The 15,065-nt window shown below is 37.8% G+C and overlaps 1 protein-coding gene across 1 annotated transcript in view; it reads right to left on the bottom strand.

The window, feature by feature from the left end:
* The window catches only part of LOC140157239 (cytoplasmic tRNA 2-thiolation protein 1-like), a 173,634-nt gene extending 167,594 nt beyond the window's left edge, over positions 1 to 6,040 (bottom strand). The window contains exon 1 of the mRNA XM_072180360.1: positions 5,929 to 6,040. Coding sequence (XP_072036461.1) covers positions 5,929 to 5,985 — 57 coding nt within the window. The 5' untranslated portion in view covers positions 5,986 to 6,040. The remainder of the gene's footprint in view (positions 1 to 5,928) is intronic.
* Between the last annotated feature and the right edge of the window lie 9,025 nt (positions 6,041 to 15,065).

Here is a 15,065-nt window from a genome sequence, read left to right as displayed (position 1 = left end):
CAAAATCAGAATCAACTAAAATTTTGGAATAAGCTTTTTCGTGGATATCTGCTGAAAAATGTCATAAAAAGAGGATGCTAGGATCACAAAATACTCCAGTGTCTCATATAATTTACCATTGGGGAACTGTGTTCATGATGTTCTATCTTTAAAAATATTCCCATTAAAAATCACGGTACCATCCATTAGACAAGGGACGAAATTTACTGCCATTGTTTGTTATTGAATTTGTAGGATTTGTAGTGCACTTGCGGTTTATACAATATAATAAAGTTTATTGGCCAATGCACAATAAACAGATTTACCCCCTGCAAAATAGCCTAGCCCAAAATTGATTGGGTTTCTATGCTTTGGTGCAGCATTCTTAAAGTCCAATCAGCATCAAGGCCTATTGTCTGAAGCAGCCAATAGGATTTGTCGATCGCCCAGCCTTGTAGGCCTAATTTCCAGGAAATAAGCACACAACATTCTGTCACGAAAGGAGTAAGACGTAGTTTTATTTGTGGAAAAATTTTCCCACCCACCACTCCCAAACAAAGCAAAAGAAAAAATACAACATTTTTCTTTCTCTTTTGTACGAGTTATTTGTAGTGGCTTAAGGGGGTCTTGGGGGCGCAGCCACAGAATAGCGCACACAAAGTGCTTTGCGGGGGGAAATTGGAGCACTTATTCAAGGGCATTATGCAGGAAAACCAGATGGCTTGACTGGGGGTGGAAAATCGGCCAGGGCCAGGAATTTCATCCAAAATGGGTGGATATTATGTACTTGCCCCTATAGGTTTTGGCATTTAAATGGTTTCAAAATAATTCATAAAATGATGAATGCAATAAAATTACACTTTGTATATAGGAAGAGCTCGGGAAATTCCCGGGAGGGCCCGTACCTTATGGGGAGTAATGTTGGGAAGGGTTCGGGAATTTCCCGGGAGTGGCCCCGTAACTTACGGGTAAATAAAAATTGATGTAAATTTCTCTGAAGTTGGATTACAAAATTGTATATGCATTCGGGAGGACCCCGTAACTTACCTGGCCCCCAAATTGGGGTAACAAATAAAAAGGAGTTTACTCCAACAGATAATTTGCAAATTTTGAGTAGCATACTGTGCTTTATTTTGTATGGGGGTAAATCAAATGGTAATTGGGATCAGCATTGGTTGATTCAAGAAGAAATTATCACTGATCAGCATTTCAGAACTTGGGGTGATCAGTTCTTTGACTTTTATGAATACTTCGCACCACTTCCAAGATGAAGTCAAGCACGACTGCTGACTTCTAACTTTGACAAATACTTCAGTATAGTCCTTCACTATAAAATAGGTCCGCAAATGAATAAGTACATTTGCCAGGATTTGTGGGTAAATAAAACATTTGTCACATCTTTCAGATAGAAAGAAACAGTGATGCCAATGCTGCACCTTAGGCACACAATTGGGCTACTTGGCAATCACTTGCCGCTACTCAAAAAAACGTGCAGCTACTTGCCTAAAATTGGGCTACTTTTGCCAGTGTCAGGACGTGCCAATAATTTTGTATTTTCCTTTCAATTTAGCCAATTTATAAAGGTTTTGAGTCTCCGAGTCTGAAGCTCTGAATCTCTGAATTTCAATTATGGGTACTAAGGGTTTTGTGACCATTTATTGAACGGGCAGTAACTTCCTATTAAGAAAAAAATAGCGTATTGATCTATTATAGTGCGCTATGCACAGGCACAATGCCTAGACATTGATCCACAAGCCTCAGCACACTTTACAGGTTGTCCCTAACCACTACAGCCCCACATCATTCCATAAACCATTAAACAACAAATCGGGGACTTCAAGAGACATTGACAATCCACATTGTCAAGGGTGTGCGCTAGGCACCGCCAGGGTTCGAACCCGCAACCTCTCGTACCATAGTCGGACGCCTTATCGATTGAGCTAACTTGACTGCATTATCTACCGAAAGTTTTTATTTAATAATGTCAAGTGCTTCTCCGCCCAATTGGGTGATTTTGATTTGCGTTCTAAATTCGGATAAATCCGCCCAAATATCCAGTATTGGGCGCTCCTCAAGTATTTACCGGTAAGCAATGCACAACATAAACTAACAGTTAAATCTGCCTTCCCCCACTATTTAATTTTACTAAACTCAATAGAATATGCAGACTGTGGAACAATTTATAACGTTCCAGATAGTCTCTGTCCAGTCACCACAGTTGAAAAATGTGACTGGTCTTGCATGAGACCCACACATTAAAATGTATATATGACTGGCATGTTAGTCTAATGAAATTTTACCAACAAATCTGTGATGGAAATTAAACTATACTCTTGTGCAAACTTGAAATAGTGTAGTGTTCACATAGTAATATGCACGATCAACCGATCATTGATTCTCCCGATATTAAACAACATGTCTGATTTGCCCAGTTTTTCAAGTTTAGCACTGCAAACTACCGTATACACACATTCCACCGCTATAGTGCATGGATTACACCATGCCCATTCTCTAACTGATGTCGGATGTCCATATTAAAAGGAAAGAAAGCAGCTACAGGTTCACATTATTTCTGATTGGGTGAGACCAATTCTCAGTCTGAATCAGGTGGTGGCCGCATTGCATTCTCTAAATTCAGTAAATTTTCGTCGTCAACCGTGTAATTGAATGGGGTTATTTTGACATTTTAAATTTTATTTAAATTTTAAATTTTATTATTTATTTTAAATAATAAATAGGCCTATATTGATAAATAATATAAATACAAGCTAAAACCGTTGGGGTTCAATAATGAACCCCACAAAACTAAAGTAACCGAGTATATTGGAAAATGCCATACGGCCGGGCGGTTTCACAAGTTGCCGGCTCGATCATGTCATCCGCCGCCTGGTCTAAATTAAAATGTAAAGTGTCATAATTTGCTAGAGAAGTCTAGCCAAGAATTTGCTCACCGATAGCTTCACATTCTAGGCTAAAGACCATTGCATTCAAAATCTAGTCGGATTCGCTGAAGCATGACACCGCGTAAAGCAATGGAAGCTTTGAAGTTCAGAAGTAAACACAACCGATCAGGCGATCACGACAAGCGATCACAAAAAATATGTTGCTAAAATTACACCTAAGCAACGCTAAAAAACGATAGCAACATACTCTAGCATCAAATGAGTAACTATCATGTGCAAATTCAAAGCTACAGTTCTCGACAGTGTCCGTTTAAGGAAAAAAATCTGGTCATCCGCCGGATAACCATTCATCCATGCCATAAAATCTGGTCATCCGCCAAAATTTTTGGTCATCCGTATATTATCCCCCAAAGTCGGGATTTCTCAAAATTTTAAGTATCAAAAAGTAATGTAAACAATCAATATTTAACAGGCACATAAGTTACGCATTTAAGCAATGATTTTCCCTTAACAAATTGCATGTGACCAGTGACCATTCACGTAAGAAATAACGAATTAGTTAGCCTCTTCATACTCCAGCCATGGGCGGCCTTCCTTCCACGAAGGTTTAAATGTTCTCATCCGTTTATTTTGATCATAATCTCTATCCAGATCCCTCTTCTTAGATTTAGAAGTAGAAGCATTAGTTTCTTCGCCACGGGTCCCGCATACGAAGAAATTCGAATTGAAACTTGCTTCGCCATTTTTTCTCAACGCGCGTGCGGCGACGTTGAAACAACGTTTTGCTGTCAAACTGTCACGACCTCAAAGGCACAGTTCCAAACAAGCATAATTGCGTGGAAGCGATGTTCAGTGTAGTGTATCATTTACAGATTCCTTCTAACAGGCCAAAGGTCAAGCGAAATAATAACACAATCACAAAGACACAGTACGAGTACGGAGTAAAAGAAATCTGCACAGTGCACACTAATTATAATCGAGCCCAAACTAGGTATGTGGGGATGCGGCGGTGTGAAAGCGAAATACGAAGACTTCCGGGATGGATGTTATCATGTTCCATACACGACCGTGCGTAAGCTTAATGATTTTAAATTGACTTTATCGAACAATTACTATTTCAATTAGTTGGCGATTTTAGCTTTAAAATCATGGAAAACTGATTGGGAAAACTGAGATATAATTACGTTTTAAATTAATTTTGATGAGGAATCGTAGGACATCGTTTCAGACACCGTAATGGTGAAAAATATGTGGACGTCCGCCGGATAAGCGGCAGTGAATTTCTGGTAATCCGACGGCAATTTTGGCCGTCAGGACGCCCGGATTACCACTTAAAACGAACACTGGTTCTCGATGAAAGTCATCATAGATTCATCATATTCATATCAATATCATGCACTAAATATAAAGTGATTATAATTGGCAGTGGGACAGAATTGGTTGACAATTAGTGGGTTTTTAGCGGGTTCACCGGTTTTACCCTTCTTCTAATCCCCTGTATACCCTAAGATCATCCTTCACTGAAAAGATTATTTCCTTTTTAGCTCGCTCGCTCTTTCTTTCTAAATTGTCTTTTTTTGGGGGCTCTTTTCTTCAATCCCGTTATCCCATCCCGTATACCATAAACCATGACCCTATTAAGCAAGTTTAGTTGGCTATGCACACCTATGCGTGCGAGTCAAAGTGGCGCGCGTCGTGTACGCAGACGGGCTAACGACAGCGCACTTTCTGCTAGACATGTGGATGCATTGGTTGGCATATTTGACCGAAAAACTAACTTTTTTACTGATTTTGAGGTCAATTTTTGACTGTTTTCAACCAAAATAAAGACCAGTCCATTTCCTGTATATTCCTCAATCTCCTGTATGAATTTGTTGACATTTGGATCCAAACTGATGGAGCCTTTGGATCTTCATACATAGATACCCTCCTCGTCTGGTTACAATTGTAGCGTTGAGGAGTAATTAAGCAGAAGCAGAAGAAGATACAATGCCTATTTATAGTAAGATTCCCGTCGTAAAAGCCTATCCCACAATTTAGGATTAGTTGAGCTATGTCTACATGGATCGAATCCATGGGTTCCTACAGTCACCTGACACATGCTGCCCTGAGGGCCGATGACCGGGCCGATGACACTAGCCCTAGAACTCTGGCCATAGTATCCGTTTTTACTTCACTAGGGCCAGAGGCACTTACATTGAAAAATTTGTTGGAGATGCTTGAACGATCCAGTACAAAAAATCAATGCTTGATCGAACCAATACAAATGTGTGTCAGGTCACTAATTAACATGATAAAACCCACTTGAGAACACACAATCGGCAGTCATTTCTAAAGATGCATTTATACTCAATCGCTTTTGCAGAAATCTGAATCGCCCGCATGATCAGTGTACTAAATCGCCGTCGTATTTGCCTGCTGAGCATGCGCATGAATCGCTGTTTTTCAAAAGCGACACGTAGGCCTATATTGACACCCTCTGTCGGTCAATGTTCTCTAGAATTGCACACATTTTACATAACTTGTGCAGTTAACGACAATGATTCAGTCTGATGATGAGTAACTATGGGGTATAAACACACCCCTACACAATGACTAATTTACATAGGCACAAAAGACCGTGTTCATGTACCGTTACTCAGCCAAACACGGCAGAGTAGGCCCGGATGTTCGGTACATGTTCCTATCTCGAAATCAGCGAGAATAAGAAAAGCTTAACGTCTAGATGACACACATTCGATGCCGGACGACGATGGGTGTAAAATGTAAGCTATGACTATGTCTATGACGATGTTGACTAGTACACCACACTACATTTATACTAGTACTACTAGTATACACCACACTACTATTAATAGCACTGACAAGCAGGCTAGATCGTTCTGTACTTCGTAATTCATGTGTACATAATATAAACACACACAATGGCAATCCTTCCGAATTCAACAGCTTCGTACACAGACCAAAACATGTCACGATCCAACAGCATCTAAATTTACACATTAGTACGGTTTTCAATTAATATTATTGTGTCAATCATTCTTACCGTCTTTGGCCTCTTAAGGATAGCTGATCCACCGCATATCTTGCACGGAACGGGCATTTTTATCTCTGGTAATTTTAGTGGCTTTCTCTCCACGTTTGTGATCAGATGTAAACATTGCAATATGGACTGGCAATCCAGGTTGGCTATTGCCAAGTGTGATAGACCAGTGAATCTGATTGGCCTTCCGACCAATTAAAAGTTTTTCACTGGCATTTCAGCCAATACGATTGCGTTGTACATGCTAGCTGCCTGCTACTGTATTACGCACAAGTGACTACCGTGTTACGCTGTTGTAAATGTACATTGTTTTGTGTTGACCAAAATTTGGTCAAGTGTCAACAAATCTCTTCTTTTTTTAAAGAAACTTAAAATAGCATTCCCAATGGATAAGACTTTCACAAGAGTGTATTAGCATTTGTCTTTGCACATTTTTCCTGCTCATTTATTTAATTCATTCAATTCATTCATTCAAAATAATTCATTCATTCATTCATTCATTCATTCATTCGATCATCCATTTCAAGTTTAATTAATTGGTTTATTTTTTAATCAATTAATTCATTCATTCATTCGATCATTCATTTTCAAGTTTAATTAATTGGTTTATTTGTTTAATTAATTATTTATTTATTTATTTATTTATTTATTTATTTATTTATTTATTTATTTATTTATTTATTTATTTATTTATTTTTATTATTATTATTATTAAATAAAAAAGGCAAAATTGATTTGATATTACATATCAGTTCATCAGACTGGTATTACACCCGGGTATTACAAACATTATTTATTTATTTGTCAATTTATTTATTTATCAATTAATTTTATATTAATTTTTTTTTGTATTATTTGTCTTTCTTTTCTAGATCGTTCTCGTCCTTCTATTTAGTTTTTCTTTATCTTTATTGGTATTTTTTATATATTTTCCTTTCTTTTCAGTTCACTCTTTCTTGTCTGTCAATCAAAAATATTTTACTTGAAGAACGATATCATGACATGGCAGCACACGAGCCATTGTGTTTGAATTTCCTATTGTCGATAATCACTCATCATAATTGTCTATATTTTCGGATATTATTATACATGATATCGCGTATTAACCCGCATCAATCTAGACTGCTCATCTCATCCCACACTAATTTTGATAATGAAAATCTCTATGTATCTAACCTAATTATGTTCTCATTCTTTTGTCCACAGACATCATCTTTAACTAGATCTCCTCAAACATACTGTGCCAAGCGTTTAACAGAAATCTCGGTCTAAAAAAAAAACGTCTGGCTAGCTTAAAGGCACCCATTATCCCCATTCATTCCTGGCACCAAATTCATCGAGGAGACTGATTTTTTTCATAATTCTATTGTTCCATTGATTGGCATATAATTGGTTTCCCGTGTTCCCGAACCATACAATTTTAAACAAAAAAGACCTTTTTTTATCATGAAAAATTGCATCAAATAATAAAATCCTATCTTTTACGTCTATTCATGGTTTATTTGCATGGCCAAATATTAGACAAATAATGAAATTAGTCCAGTAGACTACATGCAGACAACATACGGTTGATGTACTGGATGGTAGAATTTGATGTATATCCGAGTCGAGTCTTTTAGAAGTGCCTAGTTTAAGGTGGTACTACATGTACACCCCTGATAAAATTTGTGACTAATTTTGCATTTTTCTCAAAAAGTAACTACACACTGCACTGGTAACAAAGGATATATTATAGGGGCAAGCAATCTGAAATTTCAGTGATTCAAGACAAGTGGTTCATTATGTTAAGAAATGGGGTACATCCTAGCGAGTCACTGAAATTCCAGTGTAGTAACTGGATTCCATGCCCATATAATAATATATACATAACTTTTGTTACCAGTGTGTCAAATGCAAAAATACTACTATAGTCACTAAATTATCAAGGAGTGTAATACCCCCTTAAACTTATCTTTTCATATTTTGATATTGAATATCTCAACCAACTGGTTTCATAATGATATTGATAATATTGTTAAGACAGGAGTAATTTTTAAATTTATAAGCCTTTGCCGGCCAAACATCAACGTAACCAAATCGTTGACCCCCCCCCCCCCATTTTTCTATCACAATTTGTTCAACATTTTGCATACAATTTATTTTTAACCTTACCTAAAAATAGCGCAAGTGTAAACAAATTAATAAAACTGTATAAATTGCTTAAAAGTGAAGTATAAGTCGTTCGTATTTTTGAAATGAAAAAAATTGGAAAAAAAACGAGGAAAATAAGAGTACGGTACATGTGTTGACAAAGTTGAAGCCCAAAGTATAGCTAATTTCTCAACTTATCATGCTTATAGAGATAATATACAGTTTCATGTATACTATCTATAATAAATTACTGAGTTTTTCGAATTGGTAAGGCTAAAAACTTCTACGTTTTACATTATTTCGAAAAGCGGATTTTTGCGTTGCGTGAGAGTAAAGTTGTCCGCACCCCAATAAAACGGCCAATTTTGTTTTTGTTTACGTTAAGGGTGTCAAATTATGTTAATTAGTTTCAAAGGCACTGGCAGCGCACTGCATGCTAAAACTTTTCACGCTAACACAATACACTAATGTTGACATAGCCTGAAATAGCCTGAAATTGGCCTTCTGTTTTGGCATTGGTGTGAAGATACTGTGACCAAGCTAATTATGTGCACCAAAGATAATTAACAAATATTTTGTATTAAAGTAATATTTAGGAGTAGTAGTAGTAGATAAAGAAACAAAGGTGTGAAGGCCAGTGATCAGTGAATGCACTATCCATCCATTCATGAAAATGTACAATAAGTCTATTGAAATGTTCCCTTCATAATAGGAGAATTATGATGGTTAGTGACGTCAGAACAGTTTGTCATTACTTCTTTAAGGACCAGGTATTTACTGATACTTTTAACATAATAACTATTGTTTTATTTCCAAGTAACATTTTATGACCAACAAATGTAAAGGCCCTTTGTCTTAAGATTATGTAGGTGTATTTCTTGCATCATCATCATCATGTGCACAGGAAGTAATTATTAATATTCAATTATGTAAATTCATGTTAATTTGTTAGACTGACCATTACATCATTGTTAAAGATTACTTGCTATTGGATGAAATATTAATAAGGAGGTTGGACTTGTACTTCCTCTCCAAAATATAAGATTGATACTTTTGTAGGATTGAGACAGTTAACAGTTAACACTTGGTACTAAACAGTTAACACTTGTTACTTGTGATACTAAACAGTTGACACTTGGTACTAAACAGTTGACACTTGATACTGACAACATGTAGCATCTTAATAAACTTCAACTTTGGGTCGATCCCTCAACATTGGACTCCGTGTTTACCTCTTCGCTAATTTCCCCATACTACTATATTAACGCCCCGTTACAATACTATGCCTCTACTCTGGATGGTCATTGAATTAGGGGTTCATTCATATATTTTCATCACTAAACGGTTGACTATGCCCGAGGGGCCGCTTGCGGCCCGAGGGCATAAACAAAATACATACCAGAACATTTTGTGATTCTTATTTCATCAAAATAATAACAAAAATAACAAGTAACATCATTAAAACCATGAATTTCCTTCGTTTTTCGATCGCACATCGGGCCACGGCATAAACGCTGTTTATGCCCTGCTCTCGACCAATCACGCGCGCCGTTATATAGCGCGTATGTATGAACACCTAATTAGTCACACATAGGTCAACATTTACTCAAAAGGATGAAATGTCCTTTTTGGAAGATTGTCAACATCTCATAATGTCCTTTTTGTAGGTCAAGATGGTGCAATTGCCTATTTGCCTCTCAAACCACTGACTTTTATTTACCATGAATAGGCCTACTCTGCTCTTTGTGGTAATGCTATGTTATCAGCATTGTATGATCATAACTTAATAATATGAAACAGAGTGTAAGGAAATGTGAATAAAATTGTTTCATCTGCACAGTGGTGTAGCCAGGACTTTTTCAGAGAGAGAGAGAGAGAGAGAGGGGGGGGGGCAAATTGTCACAAATGGGCTAAAAAGTACAAAGTACAACAAATTTATCCAAAATGGGCTAACAAATAAAAAGTACAACAAGTACGTGCATACAAATCTTAAATATCAGGTCAGCCAGCATACCACAGGGGCCAAGAGGGAATTGAATAAAATTGTGTTCATCTGCTCAGTGATGTAGCCAGGACTTTCGCAGGGGGCAGCAAGGTACATTTCAAGGTGGGGGACAAACTTGGACGAAAATGGTAAAAAATGGCCAAAAGGTACAACAAACTTGTCCAAAATGGGCTAAAAAGTACTGTAAATGCATAAAAAATCTTAAATATCAGCGCGGCCAGCATCAAACAGGGGCAAGAATTCTCACGGTGGATATGATATGTTGGCAAGAAGACTTGCTTCGATCACGATGTAATTGCAATTTCAAGCCATTTATTTATATGGGAAGGATACTACATATTATATTTCTAAATGATAATCTCCTCTCATACCATTAAGGCCAAGTAAAATAAAATACAAGTTTCTCGTCCCCGCCCGCCTCCTTTTTGTCCGCCGCCTCCTTTTATTTACTATTTACTATTCAAAAAAAAAAAAAAAAAAAAAAAAATTTTTTTTTTTTTTTAAATTAAAAAAAGTTTTTAACTGTTTTTACTACCCTTGCACAAATTCTAACCCACCCCAAACCTTACTACATGTATACAAACCCACCCAAGCCCAACTAGCCAAACACCTTTGCCCCAACCCCCAAAACGGAATTAGGGGGTGAAATTGATTTCACCCCAAAATCGGACATATATTTAGCTTTTAAACTTAGTAAATGCATGAATATATTAATCAATTAAAGTTTCAATTACTTTATTTAGCCTCATCTCATCAAAATGGCAATTTTTTATGGCTAATTGTAGGAAGGAGAAACCTTTCACATAAAAATTCTAAAATTCTAAAAATACCCAAAAAATACATTCAAGTGCAGAAGCTTTTTTCTACCATAGTCGGACGCCTTATCGATTGAGCTAACTTGACTGCATTATCTACCGAAAGTTTTTATTTAATAATGTCAAGTGCTTCTCCGCCCAATTGGGTGATTTTGATTTGCGTTCTAAATTCGGATAAATCCGCCCAAATATCCAGTATTGGGCGCTCCTCAAGTATTTACCGGTAAGCAATGCACAACATAAACTAACAGTTAAATCTGCCTTCCCCCACTATTTAATTTTACTAAACTCAATAGAATATGCAGACTGTGGAACAATTTATAACGTTCCAGATAGTCTCTGTCCAGTCACCACAGTTGAAAAATGTGACTGGTCTTGCATGAGACCCACACATTAAAATGTATATATGACTGGCATGTTAGTCTAATGAAATTTTACTAACAAATCTGTGATGGAAATTAAACTATACTCTTGTGCAAACTTGAAATAGTGTAGTGTTCACATAGTAATATGCACGATCAACCGATCATTGATTCTCCCGATATTAAACAACATGTCTGATTTGCCCAGTTTTTCAAGTTTAGCACTGCAAACTACCGTATACACACATTCCACCGCTATAGTGCATGGATTACACCATGCCCATTCTCTAACTGATGTCGGATGTCCATATTAAAAGGAAAGAAAGCAGCTACAGGTTCACATTATTTCTGATTGGGTGAGACCAATTCTCAGTCTGAATCAGGTGGTGGCCGCATTGCATTCTCTAAATTCAGTAAATTTTCGTCGTCAACCGTGTAATTGAATGGGGTTATTTTGACATTTTAAAACGCTTGAAATATCACAAACAAATAGGCCTATATTGATAAATAATATAAATACAAGCTAAAACCGTTGGGGTTCAATAATGAACCCCACAAAACTAAAGTAACCGAGTATATTGGAAAATGCCATACGGCCGGGCGGTTTCACAAGTTGCCGGCTCGATCATGTCATCCGCCGCCTGGTCTAAATTAAAATGTAAAGTGTCATAATTTGCTAGAGAAGTCTAGCCAAGAATTTGCTCACCGATAGCTTCACATTCTAGGCTAAAGACCATTGCATTCAAAATCTAGTCGGATTCGCTGAAGCATGACACCGCGTAAAGCAATGGAAGCTTTGAAGTTCAGAAGTAAACACAACCGATCAGGCGATCACGACAAGCGATCACAAAAAATATGTTGCTAAAATTACACCTAAGCAACGCTAAAAAACGATAGCAACATACTCTAGCATCAAATGAGTAACTATCATGTGCAAATTCAAAGCTACAGTTCTCGACAGTGTCCGTTTTAAGGAAAAAAATCTGGTCATCCGCCGGATAACCATTCATCCATGCCATAAAATCTGGTCATCCGCCAAAATTTTTGGTCATCCGTATATTATCCCCCAAAGTCGGGATTTCTCAAAATTTTAAGTATCAAAAAGTAATGTAAACAATCAATATTTAACAGGCACATAAGTTACGCATTTAAGCAATGATTTTCCCTTAACAAATTGCATGTGACCAGTGACCATTCACGTGTAAGAAATTACGAATTCGTTAGCCTCTTCATACTCCAGCCATGGGCGGCCTTCCTTCCACGAAGGTTTAAATGTTCTCATCCGTTTATTTTGATCATAATCTCTATCCAGATCCCTCTTCTTAGATTTAGAAGTAGAAGCATTAGTTTCTTCGCCACGGGTCCCATACGAAGAAATTCGAATTGAAACTTGCTTCGCCATTTTTTTCTCTTCTCACGTTGCGAGGCGACGTTGAAACAACGTTTTTGCTGTCAAACTGTCACGACCTCAAAGGCACAGTTCCAAACAAGCATAATTGCGTGGAAGCGATGTTCAGTGTAGTGTATCATTTACAGATTCCTTCTAACAGGCCAAAGGTCAGCGAAATAATAACACAATCACAAAGACACAGTACTGAGCACGGAGTAAAAGAAATCTGCACAGTGCACACTAATTATAATCGAGCCCAAACTAGGTATGTGGGGATGCGGCGGTGTGAAAGTTTAAATACGAAGACTTCCGGGATGGATGTTATCATGTTCCATACACGACCGTCGCGTAAGCTTAATGATTTTAAATTGACTTTATCGAACAATTACTATTTCAATTAGTTGGCGATTTTAGCTTTAAAATCATGGAAAACTGATTGGGAAAACTGAGATATAATTACGTTTTAAATTAATTTTGATGAGGAATCGTAGGACATCGTTTCAGACACCGTAATGGTGAAAAATATGTGGGACGTCCGCCGGATAACCGCAGTGAATTTCTGGTAATCCGCGGCAATTTTGGCCGTCAGGGCCCGGATTACCACTTAAAGCGAACACTGGTTCTCGATGAAAGTCATCATAGATTCATCATATTCATATCAATATCATGCACTAAATATAAAGTGATTATAATTGGCAGTGGGACAGAATTGGTTGACAATTAGTGGGTTTTTAGCGGGTTCACCGGTTTTACCCTTCTTCTAATCCCCTGTATACCCTAAGATCATCCTTCACTGAAAAGATTATTTCCTTTTAGCTCGCTTCGCTCTTTCTTTCTAAATTGTCTTTTTTGGGGGCTCTTTTCTTCAATCCGTTATCCCATCCCGTATACCATAAACCATGACCCTATTAAGCAAGTTTAGTTGGCTATGCACACCTATGCGTGCGAAAGTCAAAGTGGCGGCAGCGTCGTAATGCAGAGCGGGCTAACGACAGCGCACTTTCTGCTAGACATGTGGATGCATTGGTTGGCATATTTGACCGAAAAAACTAACTTTTTACTGATTTTGAGGTCAATTTTGACTGTTTTCAACCAAAATAAAGACCAGTCCATTTCCTGTATATTCCTCAATCTCCTGTATGAATTTGTTGACATTTGGATCCAAACTGATGGAGCCTTTGGATCTTCATACATAGATACCCTCCTCGTCTGGTTACAATTGTAGCGTTGAGGAGTAATTAAGCAGAAGCAGAAGAAGATACAATGCCTATTTATAGTAAGATTCCCGTCGTAAAAGCCTATCCCACAATTTAGGATTAGTTGAGCTATGTCTACATGGATCGAATCCATGGGTTCCTACAGTCACCTGACACATGCTGCCCTGAGGGCCGATGACGGGCCGATGACACTAGCCCTAGAACTCTGGCCATAGTATCCGTTTTTTACTTCACTAGGGCCAGAGGAAATTACAATGAAAAATTTGTTGGCGATGTTTGAACGATACAGAACAAAAAATCAATGCTTGATCGAATCAATACAAATGTGTGTCAGGTCACTAATTAACATGATAAAACCCACTTGAGAACACACAATCGGCAGTCATTTCTAAAGATGCATTTATACTCAATCGCTTTTGCAGAAATCTGAATCGCACGCATGATCAGTGTACTAAATCGCCGTCGTATTTGCCTGCTGAGCATGCGCATGAATCGCTGTTTTTCAAAAGCGACACGTAGGCCTATATTGACACCCTCTGTCGGTCAATGTTCTCTAGAATTGCACACATTTTACATAACTTGTGCAGTTAACGACAATGATTCAGTCTGATGATGAGTAACTATGGGGTATAAACACACCCCTACACAATGACTAATTTACATAGGCACAAAAGACCGTGTTCATGTACCGTTACTCAGCCAAACACGGCAGAGTAGGCCCCGGATGTTCGGTACATGTTCCTATCTCGTCAACGAGAATAAGAAAAGCGAACGTCTAGATGACACACATTCGATGCCCGGACGACGATGGGTGTAAAATGTAAGCTATGACTATGTCTATGACGATGTTGACTAGTACACCACACTACATTTATACTAGTACTACTAGTATACTTGGTACTTGGTACTTGGTAGTTCTTCCTCCTAAATACTCCAAAAAGAGTTTTAACTGGAGGTCGGAGAGAGTGGTCTAATTGATGTGAATTGCAGGGTCGGATTTGAGAGCTGTTTTGAAGGTCAATGGTGAAGGCTGTTCTACTGTGGTATGAAGGAGTCTGTTCCATTCCCTGGTGGTTCGGATGAAGAATGAGTTTGCATTTGCATCTGTGTTTGTGTGTTGCTGCTGGAATTGCTGTGAGTGTCCTCTTCTGGGTCTGGTTGTTTTGGGCTTGATGTGGTCGGAGTGCTTAATCTCCAGGTGGCCATTCAGGATCTTATAGA

This window comes from Amphiura filiformis, chromosome 7 (assembly GCF_039555335.1).
Source record: "Amphiura filiformis chromosome 7, Afil_fr2py, whole genome shotgun sequence".
Lineage (NCBI taxonomy): Eukaryota > Metazoa > Echinodermata > Ophiuroidea > Amphilepidida > Amphiuridae > Amphiura > Amphiura filiformis.
The sequence above is the reverse complement of the archived record's forward strand: the minus strand, read 5'-3'. Positions and strand labels throughout refer to the sequence as shown.